The sequence below is a fragment of the Schistocerca gregaria genome, chromosome 4 (assembly GCF_023897955.1).
Source record: "Schistocerca gregaria isolate iqSchGreg1 chromosome 4, iqSchGreg1.2, whole genome shotgun sequence".
In the NCBI taxonomy this organism is placed as follows: Eukaryota; Metazoa; Arthropoda; class Insecta; order Orthoptera; family Acrididae; genus Schistocerca; species Schistocerca gregaria.
The window spans coordinates 217,314,509-217,339,042 of NC_064923.1; the positions used below are offsets into that span (position 1 = coordinate 217,314,509).

A 24,534-nucleotide genomic window follows, 5' to 3' on the forward strand; every position below is an offset into this window, starting at 1 on the left:
TTGAAATCAGTTATATCAGTTTTTCTCTCTTAAGGTTACTACTGAAAGTTAATTAAAGGGAGTTTTACACCAGATACTTTTTGCGTTTGCTTTTAACTCGCAATCATCCCCCCCCCCCCCCCCCCCCCCCACTCATCTCCTCTCACATCACTGCCGAACATATAAGACATTTTCACCAATTTACTCTCTCTCACTCTCTCTCTCTCTCTCTCTCTCTCTCTCTCTCTCTCTCTCTCTCTCTCTCACACACACACACACACACACACACACACACACACACACACACATACACAATTTAAATATATATATCTAAAAAAAAAATGTAGTTTCTCAGGTTGACAATGTTTACAACTTACACAAAAACAAACGAACAGACATACAAAAACAAACGAACAGACATAAACACACTAACACTGTGCTGAGTGAGAACACACGTAACTTCAGTTCGATTTCCAACAGTATGCAAATGCAGCATAAGAAAAACTGCAGAAAGACAAAACTGCCAGATGTACATGTGAAACGAAGTCTTTTGACACCAGCCTCAGCTAACAAAGAGGGAAGAAGCAGTGGTTTGGAGAATATGTAAACAAGAGGCAGAAACACTTTAAGTAAAGTGCACACCAACTAAACAAAAATACTGTTTCTAATGTGAAACAATCAAAAATGTACAAACAATGAAAAGTCCAGGATGGAATAATGACAATATTAAAAAAGGGATCGTTTGGTAGTTACAATAAAGAGCAGATATTCTACATCGACAGCAACATCTACATCTATAATTGCAAATTACCATGAGCCATATGGCAGAGGGTATTTAATTACATTATAAAAAAAAAGGTCGCAGATAAGGACAACAAAGAGACTGTCAAACAAGCAAGCTGTCAGCCAAAAGGGCCTTCTTCTGAATTAGACAACATACATACACACACCAAAGCAAATGCAAAGCACACACACGTTCCATTGTCTCTGGTTTAGTGAGAATTGTATTCCTGAAGCACTGAGAATGTGACCATGATATTCCACCTCAGCGACAAAAAATGGGTCTTGCTGCTGCCTCGGCAGCCAGAGAAATTGGTCATGTGTGAATGAATTGCGCTTGCTTGAGCGTGTCTGTGTGTGTTGTCTAATTTGGAAGAAAGCTCTTTTGGCTGAAAGTTTACTTGTTCGACAGTCTTCTTGTTGTGCTTATCTGCAACTCAACATTTCTGCTATATGGTGAATAGCAATATATCCTTTTCATAATATAGTCAAAAATGTACAAACGTATTTATTTAATTTGCAGAATAACGACAGAAGATGCTTTATAAATAAAAGCAAAATATGTCTGGTGTAAAACTTTCATTAATTAAAGTACAGTAAGATTAAGATGGAGAAATCTATAAGAACAGATTGTAGTAGTTGCTTGATATCCTGTGGGACTGAAGAGTTTCTGGATGGCTTCATTATGTTGTTGTGTGGGTTATACTCATGGAGCACCAAGTACATGGCCAAGATATTCCACCTCAGGAACAAATAATGGGTCTTGTGTAAGCCTTGAGACTGGTTAGTTGAAAAATGGCAAAGAAATCATCAAGGTTGGCTGCCACCTCCTGAGCACTTTTACCACTGACTAGTATGTTCTCCAGGTGTTTGCTGTGCTGGGTATATTCCTAATTTGCTGTTCAAGGTATCATTGAAAAATAATTGGTGCACTGCCAATGCCAAAAGGAAGCCTGTTATAGCAGAAAAATGCAAACAGAGTGTTAATGACTAGAATGTTCCGTGATGCCTCATCCAGAGGGAGCTGAAGGTAAGCATCCTGCAAATCAGTATTGGCAAAAATCTCGCCTCCTGCGAGTCACACCATAATGTCATCCAATTTTGGAATTGGGTAGGTGTCAATGACAGACTGTGCATTGATTGTGGTTTTGAATCTGAATTGACCCATTTGGATTTTCCACATGATTGCTTGGAGTAGCCCTGACTGATGGTGGCCTTAGTGAGAATGCCTTCCTGTTGGAGGCACTGTAGTTCTGACTGTTGCTTATCCCTGAGAGTGAAGTGAATATTCCACACTTTGAAGGAGGAGGTATTGGCTATTGGAGTGAGAGTGATATGAGCCCCAAATCCAGTAATGCTGGTGTTAAGATGAGAAAAACTGACTTGCACTCAGATCATTTGTTGCTTAAGTAGCAGCTAGTCACTGACAATTGGATGCTGTTGATGGGAGTATGTACTTCCAAGCTCAAAGCATTAAAAGAATTCCAGACCAAGGAATTTTGTGGCTCATTGAGTGGTTATTTAGAGGAACTTAATATTTTTTTCTTATTGATAAATGTATAGACTCTATTGACTCTATTTGACTCTCACGCCAAAGATTAAATTGAAAAATATTTAACACTGACAGACAAAAGAAGATTTACACTCTTCATTTATTAGTTTTAGTAATAGTTAACTGTCATTGTTCTCATGTGCTGGTAACACGAGGGTCACTCCAAAAGAAATACACACTATTTTTTTTAATCCATCTTTTATTCTACATGTTTGAAAGTTTTAGTGTGTAGATACATCCTATAGGAACAATATTTTCATTTCTCCACATAATTTCCATCCCTCTCAACTGCCTTATGCCATCTTGGAACCAGTGCCTGTATACCCGCATGGTAAAATTCTGCACCCACCTGTTGGAGCCACTGTTTGGCAGTGTGCACTAGGAAGTCATCATCTTCAAACCTTGTCCCATGAAGAGAGTCTTTCAGTTTCCCAAAGAGAAGATAGTCAAGGTCAGGACTGTAAGGCGGGTTTTTCAGTGATCGCTTCCATGGTTTTTTGACTGACATGTGGCCGTGCATTGTTGTGCAATAGCAAAACATCCTGCTCTTGCTGATGTGCTCAAACACGACTCAGTCGAGTTTGAAGTTTCTTCAGTGTCGTCACATATGCATTAAAATTTATAGTGGTTCCAGTTGGCATGATGTCCACAAGCAAGAGTCCTTCAAAAATGAAAAATACCATAGCCATAGCTTTTCCAGCAGAAGGTGTGGTTTTGAATTTTTTTTCTTCAGTGAATTTGCATGATGGCACTCCACTGACTGCCTCTTTGTCTCTTGTGAAAAATGATGGAGCCATGTTTCATTACCTGTCACAATTCTTCCAAGAAATTCATCTCCACCATTCTCGTACTGTTCCAAAAGTTCGCTGCATACCATTTCTCTTGTTTCTTTGTGAGCCATTGTCAACATCCTGGGAACCCACCTGGCACAAACCTTTTTTAACGCCAACACTTTCAGTATTCTGCAAACACTTTCTTCCCCTATCCCAACATAGCGTGACAATTTGTTCACTGTGGTGTGTCTGTCAGCAGTCACCAATTCGTTAACTCTCTGCACATTGCCTGCAGTGTGTGCAGTACGAGGCCTACCGCTGTGAGGACAATCCTCAATATTGCCGTGCCCGCTTTCATCACGTAACCTGCTTGCCCACCGACTAATTGTACTGTGATCAACAGCAGCATCTCCATACACCTTTTTCAACCTTTTCTGGATGTTTCCCACTGTCTCGTTTTCACAGCACAGGAATTCTATGACAGCACGTTGCTTCTGATGAACGTCAAATATAGCAGCCATCTTGAAGACATGCTGTGATGGCGCCACTCACGGGAATAGGTTGAACTAAGTTTGAAAACAAGTCTACACACTGTACAACTTTCACACATGCAGAATGAAAACTGTATTTTTACAAAAATAGTGTGCATTTCTGTTGGAGTGACCCTCGTAAGATGCAAACCGAGTACTCCATAATTCAAAGTGAAATTGTGTTATATAATAAAAGCAAATTATGAAACAGTACAGTCTTCTCATTTACGATACCATGGACCCCAGCTCCTGTAACTTTGGAAGATTATTATTATTATTTTAATTTTGTATGGAGAATTTAGATGGAGGTGACGATCTTCACGGCGGTGCTGCTCAGCAATAGAGGTATGTGTATGTGGTCATCTCTTTCCCTTTGTGGCTGCCAATGTCAGTTTCAATATTTAGGTCATATTTGCCGTGACATTCAGAGCCTGCAGTCTTTCTTTTCTTTTAATTATGAAGTCTGATTATTTTCTTTCTTAGAAGGTTAAATACATTTTAACCACAATTCTTTTTCTCAGGCCACGGGAATGATATTACTTAGAACATACATGCCTCTATCCCGATTGTATGTTTGCAAACAACTGAGTGTGTACCAACGTAACTATACTTGTGACCGATTTCCCTTACAGTATTAATTCTTACTTTGAACCATTCACTTGCAAATGTACATGGCCTCTTATTTTGTGTAGTTAGTTGGGTGTATTCCTGAATAACATTACTTTTAATATTCAGTGGCTTAGTTTCCACAGTTTGTAGCAATGGTACTTCACACGAACTTTTATTTCAAAATTACACCAGCTGACTTAAGTTTCTAACACTTTAACAGGGCAATTACAGTTACCACCAAGATGCCTGCCATGAAGACAGTAGAATGATGCTGATTAAAAGCTGTGAATTGTCCTTTCATTTTGATAGTATTCTTGCTGTAGCTAGCAGAATTCCTGTAGCGGAGGGGACTCCATAAGTCTCCTAAATTGATAATTGTGGAAGAACACATATCAATCCGGAACTCCACAGAGACTGTGTTGACTTCCACCATGAGCTTGAAGAATCTATCAGATACAGGGAGCACACTATTGACGTTTAAAATGTCTGGAGTATAGGCATTGGGCACCTCCTCAACTCCAGGAGAAAGGGGCTCCATGTGGGCATAATCTACCTTCATCTTGAGGGAAGATTGGCAAACTTCTGCCTTGTTTCCTGTCTTGTCACAGGAAGAACATTTAGCCCAGCAAAGGTAGGAGATGAGGTACTGGTGGGAGTAAAGCTGTGAGGATTCATCATAAGTCGTGCTTGGACGGCTCATTTGGTAGCGCACTTGCCCAGAAAAAGGAAAAGATTCTAAGTTTGAGTCTCAATCTGGCACACACTTTTAATCTGACAGGAAGTTTGATAATAACAGTGTTGCCATATGCCAGTGATAAAACAGTTGCTGTATGAGAATAATCATTTTGGGCAATGTACATTGGTAGAGGGCTTGCCAGGTGCAGACAAATCAGAATGCTGTAAAGGCCAGGGTTGGGGCTGGTGAGTCGGGTGGGCCATAACATTTGTGAAAGGTCTTGTAATTTTGCTGATGATTGTAGAGATTCTTCAAAAGCCCTAATAATGGGGAGGCAAGTCTGTAACTTGGGATCCTTAAAATTGAGGAGGTCAATATGGAGTCCTTCATCTGATGAATGTACAAATATCATGTTTCTGACAAGTGAGGTTGCATTGGATGGTTTACAGTGAGGATTATAACCTTGACCCTGACAGCCATGGAACAAATCCTGCAATTTTGCTCTCCGCTCTCTGTAAGATTGTCCACTAAGCTTGTGTCAGCTAAAAAATTTATGGCAGACCATACCAAAATGCACTTGAGAATAAAAATATCTTAGTAAACATGCCTTTAAGTATGGAAGGAGTTTGTTGGGCTTCCCTTCAGAATGAGTTGCTGCAGTAAATGATACATTTCTGGGCCTGCATAGGGTAAGAAGAATGTGGGCTGCTAGATGTCACCAGTGATACCATGGGCTAGGAAATATTGCTCCAGTCTGGCTACATAGTTTGCTCAGGGCTTGATCTTCTGGTCAAACATCTGGAACAATGGTGACGTCCCTCTGAATTCCTTCACCAGTGAATCGATGTGGGGAGGCTCTTGGACAGCTCTGGGTTGGATGTGGTGATGGAATTGTGATCTTGTTCACCATTGTGTGTAGGATCTGTTGTATGTTCTGGAGTAACAGCAACAACTGGGTAGTAACATGTGAAGGGTTAGATATGGTGGAACGAAAATGCATTATCAAGGTCTTTGTGACATAGGAGTCACATGCACACTGACACTGTCTACCTGTGGCCACTTGGTAAGTTGTGCACCAGTTGAGGTGCAATGTGAACACTGCACATGTAAACAATGTACCATTTTTCTTGAAAAGTACATAAACCAAAATAATCCTCCATTGGAGACAAGTTAGTCACTTCAATAGTTTGTGAAAATTCATGTTTAGCATTGAATTCACACAAGTCTGAATTTAGGCTGAAGGCCGTAATGATCAATCTATGAATGGTTGCTGGTCTGTAGGGCGTACAGTCCATACACAGTATTCAATTTACTTTTTTCTTACAATTCTGTTACAGTTTTCTATTATCTTATATTAATACAAAATTTCTGTAATTAAAATTACAATTCTTTTCAGGGTAAAGTAAAAGGAAATCAAAATGTGCAATCATTCAGGAAATTTTTACTTGGTTTTGAAATATCTTATGCCTACACCTTTACAGGTCACTTAGAACTGCATAGCTGATAATAGCAGGATGACCCATGAAGCTCTTGGGTGAAGTGTTTATTGTGGCCCTCTATGCCATAGGACTATTTTCTTCAATAACAAAGGCTGGATTTGCGTGTCTCAGCAACCCATGTATTCATGGAATCTGCATAGATGACCTTAATAGGTATGTTCATCATCGTGAAATGATAATCTTATTGTGTTGATCAATTAGAAATAAATGTATTTTGAATACAGTTTCCTTCATTTGAAAAGTCAGCGCAGTGTAATTGTAGTTTGACCAGTCATGTAGCACGCATAATGTGTATATAAGGGCTTTAGAGGCTGTTGAATGTGTCCTAGTATAAAGTATAACCATTTATCTTGTTGTTGCATCAGAATTCCATTGCAGTGATCAGAAGTTGTCAAAATCTCACTGTTATCAGCTCAATTTTCAGAATTTGGTGCAAGTGAGAAACGTTATTTATCTTGCAAATACAGTCTAAAAATTGGAGATTTAATATTGAATCAATAAGTGTCCCCATTTTGATGCAACTTTAAGTTGCACATTCTATTTTGATACACATTTTTTATTATTATTTTGAATATTGTAACAAGTAGAGTTGTTAATTCATTTGATATCAAGTTGAGATAGTGCTTTTCCATAATAAGATGAGTTTTGTTTCCATTATATATACCAGCCAGTCCCCAGTTTTGTATCCGACTGTAATTTGTCTGTGATAGTGAGAATGAGATGTAGATGTAAATGTTTTGGAGACATAAATGATCAGCTGCTCAGTAGCATCAGGTATGTTAGGTGACAGCAGATTATTTATCTCGAGCTTTGAGAGTGGCTGTTACTCAACTAAGTGTCTTATTAGTACAAATGTGGTCACCTGTGTGGTTTACACGGACTCCCTCTTTCCTGGACCTTTCAATACTATTCATCCCTGTGTGTGTGTGTGTGTGTGTGTGTGTGTGTGTGTGTGTGTGTGTGTGTGTGTTTAATTCTAAAGGAGAACATATTACAATTTCTTTGTAAGTTGCCATTGTTTTCTATGTGCCTGTCTACAGTTACAGTGGTACTTCTGTTTGGTGAGTAGTGAACTATCCTTGTATACTAATACATAAAAAGTTTCATTTATGATAGAGTTGTGTGAATGCCTTAATCTAAGATTCACAGTCTCATTTTGGCAGTGGACATGTTTGGCAACTTGTCTTTTTTCCCTCTATAATTGTGACTGGTGATAATTTTTCATTTTGCAACTTCGAAGATGCTGTATGATACATATAGTCACTGGCACTCATATTGTATTGAATTTTTTCTGGCATATATTCAAACTTCACAATGCTATTTACGTTGTTTTTATTCCAGTTCTTATACATGCTATTGTATTGATGGCTATACTGGCATACAGTGCCAAACAAATTGGGATGAGTGTTGGTCAAACCCTTGCATGAATGGAGGAACATGCATTGATGGTGTTGCATCATACAACTGCACTTGTCCAGATGGGTACATGGGTAATACGACAATAAGTTTAAACATATTTTAAGTAATATATGTAGCCACAAATACTATTACATTTAATACTTCTAATAACCTCAGTTTTTTAAACAGGTGAACAATGTGAAGAAAATTTTGATGAGTGTGAGTCAAATCCTTGTCTGAACAATGGTACATGTGTAGATGAAGTCAATGGCTATGTATGTCAGTGTCTACCAGGCTACTCAGGTGACTATATATTCTACAAATACCTTACACTGTGTGTTTTACATGTATTTTTTTTCAACTTACTATTGCATTATGCATATTAAATACACAGTTTGTACCTCACAAAATGAACACAAGATGAAAGGCTTAAAGATTTACATAGCACCAGTACTCAGTGGTACATTTTATACAATCAGCATTCATATAGAGGTAACACTGATTGATAGATGTTAGTAATTAGCATTGATTGATAGATGTTAGTAATTACTCAAAATGACTTTGCAATGAAGCTGTGTCTTGCAAATGAAAGTAGAAAGAATGTCTGTTGCTTGGAGGTGTATCTGAAATGCATTAGTGGAAGTAATGAAGTCCGATATCTTCATATCAGATTTTTTTGTCTTTGGAGCGTAAATGTAAGAAAGAAGATGAAGAATAAGTAGAATCTCATGGAAACAACAAGATGGCACAATGGTTAAGGAATTGGTCTCGTAGTTCGGAGGAACAGAGTTGAAATCAGTATCTGATTCCAGTTTTGTGCTGTATTCCTAAATCATGCTGACCCCGTAGATAAGCACATGGCTGAATCCTTTTTTCATCCTACGTCATCTGAGTTAATGCTTTGCCACCTCACCTTGCTACCAACAAGATGTTAAACTCTTTAACTTTCATATGAGATGAAAAATCTATGTAAGCTTCCCCTTCTTTTTCAAAATACTGTCATTCATTTAATGTTGAAGTTCATTGTATATTTTGAAAGAAAACAATTAACAAACAGATCATACCCAGCAAAAGATGATCCAGAAATAGCCAACCCCAACTTCTAACTCATTGTCTACACAATGGATTTGGCATACTTTCTGACTTTTTCAGTAATGGATTCATGTTCTTGCTGATGAAGCAACTTTCCCAACACTAATTGTGCATTATAAAGCTGTGTGTTGGACGTCTGTTTTTTGATATAATATTCTTTGAGTTCATTTTTCACCAAAAGTTTTTGTGCATTTTCCAATGTCTTCTTTGTGGTTATTATGTTAGTTCTAATGTCCATTTTGAGATAAGCGGGAATGACATTATTTTTCATACAATTTCTATTGAAGTGTGTGTGCTGGGTCATCAGTGGAAATTTTTGCTAGCTTTTCTTTATAATCAAAAATAGCCTGACTTTTCATATTAATTTTAAATGCCAGCATTTTAGGGTAGGCTTTACCATCACTGTTATTAATATTGATTGAAACAACAAGTTTACTGTTACCACTTACTGTTTATTTATTATCATTGTACTCTGTTAAACTTCTTATAATTGATTAGTTAAATCATTTCGGCATGACCATTGATCATGATAGTTCTGGGGAAAAGCAGAGTTTGACCACAATTGTGCAGTAGATTCAGAGCTTTGGGGAAGAAATGCTTGTTAAAAATAGACAGATGATTAGTATGAATGAAAAAAGGCATATATGAGAGAGAAGGTAAATTGTATGCATAAACAAATTGATCGGCTTGGCCAGAGAAGAGAGTGAAGTCACTACGTAAGAAAATATACTGAATACTGGAAGATGCAGGAGCCACAAATTGTGAGCAATTTTGGACCAGTTCCTCAGCCAGAAAGGCAAAAGAGGATTGTCAAAGGACAGAGGCCAAAGTTTAGATGATATGCTTCAGAGAACAAAGTTGAGGATAAGCAAAACAGTCTGTAATGAAATATAATGATGATGGTGTAAGAGATAAAGTCAGCACATCATGATTACAGTACACAGTTATAAGGCATCTCAGCTGTCTCTAGAATAGCATAGCATTCCATAGGATTGGAAAAGGGCACAGGTCATCCCCGTTTTCAAGAAGGGACGTCGAACAGATGTGCTGAACTATAGACCTATATCTCTAACGTCTATCAATTGTAGAATTTTGGAACACGTATTATGTTCGAGTATAATGTCTTTTCTGGAGACTAGAAATTTACTCTGTAGGAATCAGCATGGGTTTCGAAAAAGACGATCGTGTGAAAGCCAGCTCGTGCTATTTGTCCACGAGACTCAGAGGGTCATAGATACGGGTTCACAGATAGATGCCGTATTTCTTGACTTCTGCTAGGCATTCGATACAGTTCCCCACACTCATTTAATGAACAGAGTAAGAGCATATGGACTATCAGACCAATTGTGTGGTTGGATTGGAGAGTTCCTAGGTAACAGAACGCAGCATGTCATTCTCAATGGAGAGAAGTCTTCCGAAGTAGGAGTTATTTCAGGTTTGCCACAGGGGATTGTCGTAGGACCGTTGCTATTCACAATATACATAAATGACCTTGTGGATGACATCAGAAGTTCACTGAGGCTTTTTGCGGATGATGCTGTGGTGTATCGAGAGGTTGTAACAATGGAAAATTGTAGTGAAATGCAGGAGGATTTGCAGCGAATTGATGCATGGTGCAGGGAATGGCAATTGAATCTCAATGTGCACAAGTGTAATGTGCTGCGAATACATCGAAAGATAGATCCCTTATCATTTATCTACAATATAACAGGACAGCAACTGGAAGCAGTTAATTCCATAAATTATCTGGGAGTACGCATTAGGAGTGATTTAAAATGGAATGATCATATAAAGTTGATCGTCGGTAAAGCAGATGGCAGACTGAGATTCATTGGAAGAATCCTAAGGAAATGGAATCCGAAAACAAAGGAAGGAGGTTACAGTACGCTTGTTCGCCCAATGCTTGAATACTGCTCAGCAGTGTGGGATCCGTACCAGATGGGGTTGATAGAAGAGATAGAGAAGATCCAACGGAGAGCAGTGCGTTTCGTTACAGGATCATTTAGTAATCGCGAAAGCGTTACGGAGATGACAGATAAACTCCAGTGGGAGACTTTGCAGGAGAGACGCTCAGTAGCTCGGTACGGGCTTTTGTTAAAGTTTCGAGAACATACCTTCACTGAAGAGTCAAGCAGTATATTGCTCCCTCCTACGTATATCTCTCGAAGAGACCATGAGGATAAAATCAGAGAGATTAGAGCCCACACAGAAGCATACCGACAATCCTTCTTTCCACGAACAATACGAGACTGGAATAGAAGGGAGAACCGATAGAGGTACTCAGGGTACCCTCCGCCACACACCGTCAGGTGGCTTGTGGAGTATGGATGTAGATGTAGATGTAGATGTAGAAAATATGTCTGTGACAACTTTCAGTGTCGTTTACCAATATGGGATTTTAATTTTTTTTGTAATGCATTGCAGCTCCATTAGTCAGTGGCAGGAGCCTTAAGCTTTTGGCAAGCAAATGATGAACAGTGACTCCTCTTCACTGGCCAGTATCCTAAAGCAGACACCAGAAGAATATGTTTGGAGTAAATCAGGATAGATCCCATATGTATAATGCTGTTATACAAGATTGACATTCATTGTAAAATAAGAGTGACATAAAATTGACTTATGTTGAGTTCTAAGGATGTATGAGACAGGAAGTGTCAAAATGGTTTATTAAAATATGCTAGTAAAGCAAGTACATACAAAAGCCATTATTATGTCAAGTGGATTTATTTTGTTGATCACCTTCCCTACTTGAGGAAAGAAGAAAATAAATGCAAATAGTTGTCTGATCTGTGTCTATATGTACAAAATCAGCCCAAGTTCCTTGCATTTTCATTGGCATTTAATATTAATGATGCCCTTTCTGCATATGAGGTAATATTATGAATGCACACTCAAGTTCACGATGAAAAATAACATGCTGCCATAGTAACATTTGGCATCATTGCCCAAGATGTTGAGGTAGTGGTCTGGCAAAATATAGAAAAGTTTAAATGATGTATCTATTGAAAAAGAGGGCCTCAGCAACTCTCTTACATCAGGGAAACTTTAATCTGCACAAAGAATATTTATTTCAGATTAATTGTGATGTAGATAATTAAGAAATGTAGAATATATCTTTCTTTTAAGATTATACAAGCTAGTGTGATGTTCTTATTGGAATTCAATAATTCTATTTATAAGTATTCAATAATCTGACAAGATACAGGAAATTGTGTATTCATCTGGTCAACTACCTTGTGTAGAAAATTTGAAAATAAAGCAAGGTACTTCTGGAATGAGAGAGTATACTTACACCACTGTGAAGCTTGCATTATAAGTAAACAGCAATAAAACAGGAATCAGGAGAATCAGCCGCTTTTTTCCCCCAAAACAGAGGCTTTGCTTCCATTTAAAATGTTTATTTACTGCTGTTAATTTATGTATAAAATAAATCTAACACTTTTTAAAATAATAAAGAGACTCTATTCAAAGGGAATAATACAGAATTTGTCAAGAGCCTGAGAAAGGTGGATACTCGAATTTGGTAAGAAATAAGAGAGGAAATAAACCATGCAGCAGAATATCAGTAAAAAAATAAAAAAATTAAAAAAATGAACAGCATAGCAACATTGTTCCGCCCCCAGTAGCTGAGTGGTCAACGCAACAGAATATTAATCCTAAAGGCCCGGGTTCGATTCCCAGCTGGGGTCAGAGATTTTCTCCACTCAGGGACTGGGTGTTGTGTTGTCCTAATCATTGTCATTTCATTCCCATTGACACGCAAGATGCCAAAGTGGCGTCAAATTGAAAGACTTGCACCCGGCGAACGGTCTACCAATGGGGAGGCCCTAGTCACACGACATTTACATTTTTTTAGCAACATTAAAAAGGAAACAGACAAAATCATCAGAAATACTCAGTGAAAGTACAAGAAAGAGATATCAGATTTGATTGATCAAAACTTCAAGAAAAACTATAGTATAAACACCTATCAGTTATTCAAAACAAAATTAAAGAGCTTTCAGCCAAAGGGCTTGTGTTTTAGGAATGAAGAAGGTGATCTTGGTATGGACAAGTGAAAAATTGTAGTAAGAATTTTTTTTAAATTACTAAATTGTAAGGAACAAAAAGAAATATTTGAATTAGGCAAATCTAACATAATTTAAGGAACAAATCAACCTCCAAATGATGGAGAAATAAGAACAATTTTGAATTATTTGAAGAATTTTAAAGCATCAGCAGAAATTCTAAAATACAGCAGATGAGAAATGCAACTGGTACTAGTTAAACTGATGGGAAAAAAAACCTGGAAAGAAGGAAAAGTACTGGACTGCACTTTAAATGACTGGAAAATCACATAAGTCCACCCACTACACAAAAAAAAGTGACAGAACATATGTCAACAACCATAAGATTGTATCCATTCTCTCTGTAGCATGCAGATTATTTTCTGCAACACTTTCAGAACAATTGAAGAAAGGTTGGGTGCAGAATTAGAAGAACATTACACAAGTTTGTCAGAGGTAGATCCTGTACACTCCAGATCCATAATCTGAAGTTAATATTTTAAGAAAAACTAAAAAAATATTTGTGTATGGTTGTAGATTTTAAATAGGCTTATGACTCTACATTCAGGCAAACTTTTCAAAACAATCAGAAAATTTGGTATAGATAAGAGTACACAGGAGCTCTTAAAGAAATCTAACAAATGTTGTTGTTGTTGTTGTTGTTGTTGTTGTTGAGGTCTTCAGTCCTGAGTCTGGTTTGATGCAGCTCTCCATGCTACTCTATCCTGTGCAAGCTTCTTCATCTCCCAGTACCTACTGCAACCTACATCCTTCTGAATCTGCTTAGTGTATTCATCTCTTGGTCTCCCTCTACGATTTTTACCCTCTACGCTGCCCTCCAATACTAAATTTGTGATCCCTTGATGCCTCAGAACATGTCCTACCAACCGATCCCTTCTTCTGGTCAAGTTGTGCCACAAACTTCTCTTCTCCCCAATCCTATTCAGTACCCCCTCATTAGTTATCTGATCTACCCATCTAATCTTCAGCATTCTTCTGTAGCACCACATTTCGAAAGCTTCTATTCTCTTCTTGTCCAAACTATTTATCGTCCATGTTTCATTTCCATACATGGCTACACTCCATACAAATACTTTCAGAAATGACTTCCTGACACTTAAATCTATAATCGATGCTAACAAATTTCTCTTCTTCAGAAATGCTTTCCTTGCCATTGCCATTCTACATTTTATATCCTCTCTACTTCGACCATCATCAGTTATTTTGCTCCCCAAATAGCAAAACTTCTTTACTACTTTAAGTGTCTCATTTCCTAATCTAATTCCCTCAGCATCACCCGACTTAATTCGACTACATTCCATTATCCTCGTTTTGTTTTTGTTGATGTTCATCTTATATCCTCCTTTCAAGACGCTATCCATTCCATTCATCTGCTCTTCCAGGTCCTTTGCTGCCTCTGACAGAATTACAATGTCATCAGCGAACCTCAAAGTTTTTATTTCTTCTCCATTGATTTTAATACATACTCCGAATTTTTCTTTTGTTTCCTTTACTGCTTGCTCAATATACAGATTGAATAACATCGGGGATAGGCTTCAACCGTCTCACTCCCTTCCCAACCACTGCTTCCCTTTCATGCCCCTCGACTCTTATAACTGCCATCTGGTTTCTGTACAAATTGTAAATAGCCTCTCGCTCCCTGTATTTTACCCCTGCCACCTTTAAAATTTGAAAGAAAGTATTCCAGTCAACATTGTAAAAAGCTTTCTCTAAGTCTACAAATGCTAGAAACGTAGGTTTGCCTTTCTTTAATCTATTTTCTAAGATAACTCATAAGGTCAGTATTGCCTCACGTGTTCCAGTAGTTCTACGGAATCCAGAGTGATCTTCCCCGATGTCAGCTTCTACCAGTTTTTCCATTCGTCTGTAAAGAATTCGTGTTAGTATTTTGCAGCTGTGGCTTATTAAACTGATTGTTCAGTAATTTTCACATCTGTCAATACCTGCTTTCTTTGGGATTGGAATTATTATATTCTTCTTGAAGTCTGAGGGTACTTCGCCTGTCTCATACATCTTGCTCACCTGATGGAAGAGTTTTGTTAGGATTGGCTCTCCCAAGGCCGTCAGTAGTTCTAATGGAATGTTGTCTACTCCGACGGCCTTGTTTCGACTCAGGTCTTTCAGAGCTCTGTCAAACTCTTCACGCAGTATCGTATCTCCCATTTCATCTTCATCTACATTCTCTTCCATTTCCATAATATTGTCCTCAAGTACATCGCCATTGTATACACCCTCTATATACTCCTTCCATCTTTCTGCTTTCCCTTCTTTGCTTAGAACTGGGTTTCCATCTGAGCTCTTGATATTCATACAAGTGGCTCTCTTTTCTCCAAAGGTCTCTTTAATTTTCCTGTAGACAGTATCTATCTGACCCCTAGTGAGATAAGCCTCTACATCCTTACATTTGTCCTCTAGCCATCCCTGCTGAGCCACATTGCACCGCCTGTCGATCTCATTTTTGAGACGTTTGTATTCCTTTTTGCCTGCTTCATTTACTGCATTTTTATATTTTCTCCTTTCATCAATTAAATTCAATATTTCTTCTGTTACTCAAGGATTTCTATTAGCCCTCGTCTTTTTACCTACTTTATCCTCCGCTGCCTTCACTACTTCATCCCTCAAAGCTACCCATTCGTCTTCTACTGTATTTCTTTCCCCCATTCCTGTCAATTGTTCCCTTATGCTCTCCCTGAAACTCTGTAAACCTCTAGTTCTGTCAGTTTATCCAGGTCCCATCTCCTTAAGTTCCCACCTTTTTGCAGTTTCTTCAGTTTTAATCTACAAGTCATAACCAATAGGTTCTGGTCAGTGTCCACATCTGCCCCTGGAAATGTCTTACAATTTAAAACCTGGTTCCTAAATCTGTGTCTTACCATTATATAATCTATCTGATACCTTTTAGTATCTCCAGGGTTCTTCCATGTATACAACCTTCTTTCATGATTCTTAAACAAAGTGTTAGCTATGATTAAGTTGTGCTCTGTGCAAAATTCTACCAGGCAGCTTCCTCTTGCATTTCTTAGTCCCAATCCATATTCACCTACTATGTTTCCTTCTCTTCCTTTTCCTACACTTGAATTCCAGTCACCCATGACTATTAAATTTTCGTCTCCCTTCACTATCTGAGCAATTTCTTTTATTTCATCATACATTCCTTCAATTGCTTTGTGATCTGCAGAGCTAGTTGGCATATAAACTTGTACTAATGTAGTAGGAGTGGGCTTCGTATCTATCTTGGCCACAATAATGCGTTCACTATGCTGTTTGTAGTAGCTTACCCGCATTCCTATTTTCCTATTCATTATTAAACCTACTCCTGCATTACCCCTATTTGATTTTGTGTTTATAACCCTGTAGTCACCTGACCAGAAGTCTTGTTCCTCCTGCCACCAAACTTCACTAATTCTCACTATATCTAACTTTAACCTATCCATTTCCCTTCTTAAATTTTCTAACCTACGTGCCCAATTAAGGGATCTGACATTCCACGCTCTGATCCGTAGAATGCCAGTTTTCTTTCTCCTGATAACAACATCCTCTTGAGTAGTCCCTGCCTGGAGATCTGAATGCATGACTATTTTACCTCCGGAATATTTTAGTCAAGAGGACGCCATCATCATTTAATCATACAGTAAAACTGCATGCCCTTGGGAAAAATTATGGGTGTAGTTTCCCCTTGCTTTCAGCCGTTCGCAGTACCAGCACAGTAAGGCTGTTTTGGTTATTGTTACAAGGCCAGGTCAGTCAATTATCCAGACTGTTGCCCCTGCAACTACTGAAAAGGCTTCTGCCCCTCTTCAGGAACCACACATTTGTCTGGCCTCTCAACAGATACCCCTCCGTTGTGGTTGCACCTGCGGTACGGCTATCGGTATCACTGAGGCACGCAAGCCTCCGCACCAACGGCAAGGTAAATGGTTCATGGGGGAAGATCTAATATATATATATATATATATATATATATATATATATATATAAAAAACAGAAAGAAACTTCCACATGGGAAAAATATATTAAAAACAAAGATTCCAAGACTTACCAAGCGGGAAAGCGCCGGCAGACAGGCACATGAACAAAACACACAAACACACACACAGAATTACGAGCTTTCGCAACTGGCAGTTGCTTCGTCAGGAAAGAGGGAAGGAGAGGGAAAAATGAAAGGATGTGGGTTTTAAGGGAGAGGGTAAGGAGTCATTCCAATCCCGGGAGCGGAAAGACTTCCCTTAGGGGAAAAAAAGGACAGGTGTACACTCGCACACACACACATACACATATCCATCCACACATACACAGACACAAGCAGACATATTTAAAGGCAAAGAGTTAAGGGCAGAGATGTCAGTCGAGGCGGAAGTACAGAGGCAAAGAAGTTGTTGAAAGACAGGTGAGGTATGAGCGGCGGCAACTTGAAATTAGCGGAGGTTGAGGCCTGGCGGATATCGAGAAGAGAGGATATACTGAAGGGCGAGTTCCCATCTCCGGAGTTCGGATAGGTTGGTGTTGGTGGGAAGTATCCAGATAACTCGGACGGTGTAACACTGTGCCAAGATGTGCTGGCCGTGCATCAAGGCATGTTTAGCCACAGGGTGATCCTCATTACCAACAAACACTGTCTGCCTGTGTCCATTCATGCGAATGGACAGTTTGTTGCTGGTCATTCCCACATAGAAAGCATCACAGTGCAGGCAGGTCAGTTGGTAAATCACGTGGGTGCTTTCACATGTGGCTCTCCCTTTGATCGTGTACACCTTCCGGGTTACAGGACTGGAGTAGGTGGTGGTGGGAGGGTGCATAGGACAGGTTTTACACCGGGGGCGGTTGCAAGGGTAGGAGCCAGAGGGTAGGGGAGGTGGTTTGGGGATTTCATAGGGATGAACCAAGAGGTTACGAAGGTTAGGTGGACGGCGGAAAGACACTCCACTCCACCAAGAGTGTCTTTCCGCCGTCCACCTAACCTTCGTAACCTCTTGGTTCATCCCTATGAAATCCCCAAACCACCTCCCCTACCCTCTGGCTCCTACCCTTGCAACCGCCCCCGGTGTAAAACCTGTCCTATGCACCCTCCCACCACCACCTACTCCAGTCCTGTAACCCGGAAGGTGTACACGATCAAAGGGAGAGCCACATGTGAAAGCACCCACGTGATTTACCAACTGACCTGCCTGCACTGTGATGCTTTCTATGTGGGAATGACCAGCAACAAACTGTCCATTCGCATGAATGGACACAGGCAGACAGTGTTTGTTGGTAATGAGGATCACCCTGTGGCTAAACATGCCTTGATGCACGGCCAGCACATCTTGGCACAGTGTTACACCGTCCGAGTTATCTGGATACTTCCCACCAACACCAACCTATCCGAACTCCGGAGATGGGAACTCGCCCTTCAGTATATCCTCTCTTCTCGATATCCGCCAGGCCTCAACCTCCGCTAATTTCAAGTTGCCGCCGCTCATACCTCACCTGTCTTTCAACAACTTCTTTGCCTCTGTACTTCCGCCTCGACTGACATCTCTGCCCCTAACTCTTTGCCTTTAAATATGTCTGCTTGTGTCTGTGTATGTGTGGATGGATATGTGTGTGTGTGTGTGTGCGAGTGTACACCTGTCCTTTTTTTCCCCTAAGGGAAGTCTTTCCGCTCCCGGGATTGGAATGACTCCTTACCCTCTCCCTTAAAACCCACATCCTTTCATTTTTCCCTCTCCTTCCCTCTTTCCTGACGAAGCAACTGCCAGTTGCGAAAGCTCGTAATTCTGTGTGTGTGTTTGTGTGTTTTGTTCATGTGCCTGTCTGCCGGCGCTTTCCCGCTTGGTAAGTCTTGGAATCTTTGTTTTTAATATATATATATATATATATATATATATATATATATATATATATATATATATATATATATATATGTGTGGTTCCACAAGTACATATAGTGATAACATTCTTTCAAACTTCCAGCCATGTCAAGTGATCAAGTGGTTAAAATCCCAAAATGTTTTTAGCCAAGTGCTCAAGTGTTGAGTGTTGTGTGGTTTGTCCTTTTGTAGCCATGCCGCACCTGCGATGTGCCGGTTCTGTATAAGATAATGTTTTGAAGACCACTGCACTCACTTCAAGCTCTGCTTAGCTGAAGGCCACTCTCTTTAGTGAGGATACATCTGAAATTTTTATTTCGATTGCTTCTTTCATAATGCTATGACAGAAACCATTTGTCCATTTAATAAAAGATGTTTCACTGTTTGTAGTTTTGTGTCTGTCTTCCAGAGCATGATCTGCTACCACTGATACCTCAGGATACCACAGACAGAAACACCTCCAGTTTTGAATACTTATCAGGTAGCCATTGTCAGAAAGGAACCGGTAATAGTTTATTCAAAATTTTCTGAATTGAAAGACTTTTTCTTGCTTAAGAGTTGTTACTTGGATGGGAAGTCACCACAACTTCCCAATGGCAGTCCATATTGTTGGACTAAGCATTGCTCCAATGGCAAGGATTGCTGATGAACGAATGCCTGTGACCCCTGCCTAAGGTACCTGATTAATGGGAGTGTGGTAGAAAGTCAAATGAGGCCTTGGTAAATGGGATAAAACTGCTGATTTTGTAATGGGCTCATTCTCTGCTACCGTGTCCTGGCTTGGCAATATGCTCCCTCCTGCAGTCTTACTATGTACCTCTTAATTCGACCATGTTGGTCCTTTAGACAATGGTGACGTCCGTGGGCACCATCAGAGAAAACAAGCGTAATGTGAGGTTTCAAAAACCTAAAAAAAGATAGTCTGTGTAATACCTTCTTAGAAGTGGATGCCCCCATATGTCTCAAGTTTGTTGACAGAATACAAGCTGCATTTAATGCAGCCCCAAGATGTCAGTTCATCAGCATCACACAAATTGCAGGAAGCAAGATCAACTGTCCATGAAGTGTTACATAAATGGTTATGCCTCTTTGCATACAAAGTACATAAATGGTTATGCCTCTTCGCATACAAAGTGCAAAATAGACCACACATTGTAGCCAAATGATCACCCTTTGCAGTATTCATTTGCATGTACCATGCTGGCAGTCGTAGATGCTGACAGTAACTACCTGGAAAATTGCCTGTTTTCACATATAGCAACATCTCACATTTATGGACATGTGAATTGCTACAACAATAGGATTTGTGGCTTTGAAAACACAACATACATGATAACATCTGTGATACCTTGAAGCTTAATGTTTGGGATAGCCTAACGCACGATAAGGTGACAGGCTCATTTTTCTTTTGGAGAGAGAACCATAGAGGGAAATGTTGAACTTAACATGATTGAACAAGTTTTGCAATCACAGATCGAAGAGATGCCAATGTCCATTACATTCCTGTATGCTGATACCCTCCTACATCATAGTTTGGAAATGCAGGAAGTAAACACATTTCCTGAGAGGTGGATAGGTCACAATAGTCCACCCGCACTCTTCTGATATCATGTCTTTAGATTTCTTTTAGTGGAGTTATGTCAAGGACCACATGTACACAATGCCATTCAATACACTGTTACCTATTGTGCATGAATCAATGAGGCTGGAATGCTGACCTGTACATGGACAGAATTCAAATATCACCTTGATGTTCTATGTAGTGAGCGGTGCATATGTTAAAAGTCGGGCATAACAGAAGAAAACTTTATGAATTTCTGATGGTTTTACAACATACAATGATGCTCTATCTCTAGTAGAGCTATGATTTTTCTAAGTTATGAGTTTTTGAAATGATAGCAGAACTTTATTGCCACCCTGTATTATTTTCAATTTGTGACTTATTACTCAGAACAAACTAAATAAAAGATAAATGTATTGTGAGGCTGTTCTCAACATACCTAGTTTGATGAATAAGCCTGCATGATTCAGTGATAATCAGGTACTGACACTTGATATTATCCTTATGATGTGTTTAGTGTGCAATTAATACTTTCTGTTTAATTATAGAACTCCTACAAAGATTATTCCAAATGGCAGTAATGAATGGAAGTATGCAAAGTAAACAAACTTTCTGATACTTCCTTAGCCAAACTCTGTTAACATTGCTGAACTTGGTGTTTTGACAAACACTGTCCACTTACTGTAAACCATTGAATAATTATTAAAAATATTTCATTTATTTTTCTTCTGATGTCCTGCCTCTTTTGTGCATAACTATGATGCTTGCATAATCAGCAAAGAACTCTTTATCTTTGTTTAATGGTTATTTGTGTGTGTCAAGAATGTGACTAATCGCAATAGTAATTAGACACAGCCAGAAAAATATTCCTCATGAAAACTGTATGAGCTGTGCAACATGATTATTTGCTTTCTATCAACTAAATACAAAGTGAACCACTTTCACTAAGTCATATGATGTTATGTCCTTAGTGTAACCACTTTGTTGTGTGAATAAAACTGTAACATATTTGGCAACTCAAGCGTTTAATTTCAATAATCATACATTCAACAGTGTGAAAGAACAATGGTAATTTGAGTTGTGGCTGTTAAACCACTCTCTCATAAGCAAGACAAAATCATTAAAATGTGTTTTATTGGAATTATGTAAAGATGAATTGCATTTGGCACAATTGTTTATTTTTCTTCTCTCTTTCTTTCTTTGTTACCCCTTTTTTCTCTGTCTCTTCCCTTTTTTGCAATATCAGCTTCATTATGTTAGTTTATTTATTAGCAATCAATAAAATTATTTACAGGTGAATTAAACAATGGAAATGACCACATCTGTTGGATGATATTAAATGCTGAACCATATAAGATATGCCTAGTCAACTGTCATGCCCCATCAGAAGATGCTGACGAAGAAACAAAGAACAGTTTTTATCTCAAGCTAGAAAATGTAGTAGATGGGCTACGTAGGCATTCAATCCAACTGGTAATAGGAGATTTCAATGCTAAAGTGGGAAGAGAAAAAGGAGTGTTGCCAAAAAATGGGCCCTGATAGTAGCCATGAAACAAGCAATGAGAATGGTGTCAAGCTAATTAACTTCACTGAAACAATGAGAATGACCATCAGAAGTATGCACTTCCCATGTAAAAAAGTACATAAGGCTACCTGAATGTCCCCAGATGGAAGTATGAAGAACCAGATTGATCATTTTCTAGTTGACCGAGGGCATCATGGAAGTGCCAAACATGTACGAACCTTCTGCAGGGTAGGTATGAACTCCGATCACTTTTTGGTTGTAGCCAAACTATGTCTGTCTGAAACTGTCTACCAAATGATGAAATAATGCAGAAAGGATGGTCTGCTTTGGCAAGGAAAAATTGAAAGCTGTAGCAGTGAGGCAGTGATACCAAGAAAAATTTGCAGAACATCTCAAAACGTTGGAAGATCCTATGGAATGCAGTGCTACTGAGCACAAATGAAGAGCTTGTTTACCTTCCAAGACACAAAAGTAAACCTTGGTTTGATGAAGAATGTCAGAAGTCTGTAGAGACCAGCTCAGTGAGGAGGCTGAAATGGCTAGAGCAACCCTCAGATGATAAAAGAATAGCTTATTGTGAGGTGAGGCAAAACACAGACTAGCTCATAAGGAGGAAGAAATGGGAACACCAAAAAAATCTGATGATAGCAGTCGAAGAGACGAAGTTATCAGGCCCTTTTTTCCAGGCCTGAAGATTTGCCAGCGGTGTCTACCAGCAACATACATTGGTTTTAACGAGTGAGACTGGTGAAGTGTTACCATCCCTAGACCAGACAAACATACTTATAAACATTTTAAGAATTTATTGGACCATGACAGCCTAACAGTGTTGACAACTCAGACACATGTCCAATTTGATAGTGAGGAAATCCTTGAACCATCAGAGGAAGAAATCTGTGTTTCGCTAAAGGCCCTCAGGAACAACAAGGATCCAGGTGGTAGTGCTATTGCAGCTGAGATGCTATGCCTGGGGGGGTGAAGCATTGGTGGAGGCACTGAAGCAGTTGATATCTACCCCCTGGACAGTGGAAAAAATTCCTAATGAATGGAAGGGCGCAATTATATGCCACACGACTATGCAAATACCACAGGATTTCTCTACTTGAGATTGGGTTCAAAGTATTTACAAAGCTGCTCCTAAACCACTTGAAACTATAGGCTGAAGAAATTATAGGCCGATATCAGTGTGGCTTCATCTCTGGATGGTTGACTCTTGATCACATATTTACCTTGAGGAAACTAACAGAAAAAATTTAGGAGTTCGATTGGAAACTACACCTCATCTTCATTGGTTTTAGACAAGTGTATGACAGCATTAACTGCTGTATGCTATGGAAAACGGTAGAAGAACTCGACATTCCACGTAAATACATCTGACTAATAGCAACTTACTACTCCCAATCAACTTGTCAAGTAAGGTTTGGCAGCCAACTATCGTCACCATTCAAAATGGATTGTGACAAGGAGATTGGCGCCAGTGCTATTCAACTTGTCCTTGGAAAAAGCAAGCCGCAACACTGATTGAAACAGAAAAATGAAGATGGTGGGAATGGATGCAATCCTGGCATTTGTTGATAATGTTGTGATTCTTGGCAACACCCAGGAGCAAGTAAGTGCTGACACTTCACGATTCCTCCACAACGAGAAACAAATATGGCTGGTAGTGAATGAGAGGAAAACAAAATATCTTTTCGTCTTGTGACATCAAGCTCCTCTCTCCTCCATTATTGTTGACAAGTATGCCTTTGGATGAGTAAGAGAATTCAAATATCATGGATCCAACTGACCAATAAAAGTGAAGAGACAGAAGAGGTGCAGCAATGAATAACAAATGCTAATTGCAGTTTCTTCAGCCTAAACAATATATTCAAATCCCAGCTGATATCGCTAAAAAGCAAGATTTGGCTGTACTTTTATATGGTTATGAAACCTGGACAACTTCAGCAACAACTGAAGAAGCAATTTGTGCGTTCGAGAGGAAGGTCCTTTGAAATATATGTGGACCCGTCTACAATACTGTGGAAGGTAAATGGGAATGAAGAACAAAAGAAGACCTTTACCAGTGGTATGGAAAGCCACACATCTGCCGCATATTGGGGCAGAAGATGCTACAGTGGTTTGGCCACATCTTCTGAGCTGATGGATCCCTCCCTAGCCATGTTCTCCATTCACAACCTGCTGGGAGATGCCCATAGGGATGACCAAGGATGCATTAGAAGGATCGGGTACTGGCAATACTCAAACAAGTGGAGTCGATAGCCATAGAAAATGAGGCTGGGGACTGACAGTGATGGACCGCCACCTGCAATAAATGTCTCCTATACTGAGATTGTGACTGACATGTTTTTTTGTTTTTGTTTTTATAATGTGTACCTTTGCAAATTTTTGTGATGTGCAGTTTGTTGTAGTCTTTTTGTATTGTGGTTTGTATCCCTTCTTTTTCTGCTGTAGGCCTTAAAGGCCTGTAAATGCAATAAATGATGATTAAACAATGGAAAATCCAAGATGGAATAATGACAGTGTTGTGACAAAGATGTATTGCTACTCACCATATAGCAGAGATATTGAGTAGGGAAAAGACTGAGAAACAGGTAAGCTTTCATCCAAAAGGCTGTCTTCTGGAGTAGACAACACAGAGATACAA

At 39.2% G+C, this 24,534-nt stretch overlaps 1 protein-coding gene across 1 annotated transcript in view; it reads left to right on the forward strand.

Annotated features, from left to right (window-relative positions):
* The window catches only part of LOC126267092 (protein eyes shut), a 275,518-nt gene that overhangs the window by 24,575 nt on the left and 226,409 nt on the right, over positions 1-24,534 (forward strand). Inside the window, exons 2-4 of the mRNA XM_049971959.1 lie at positions 6,381-6,551; positions 7,740-7,888; positions 7,986-8,099. Of these exons, the coding sequence (XP_049827916.1) occupies positions 6,421-6,551; positions 7,740-7,888; positions 7,986-8,099 (394 nt within the window). The 5' untranslated portion in view covers positions 6,381-6,420. The remainder of the gene's footprint in view (positions 1-6,380; positions 6,552-7,739; positions 7,889-7,985; positions 8,100-24,534) is intronic.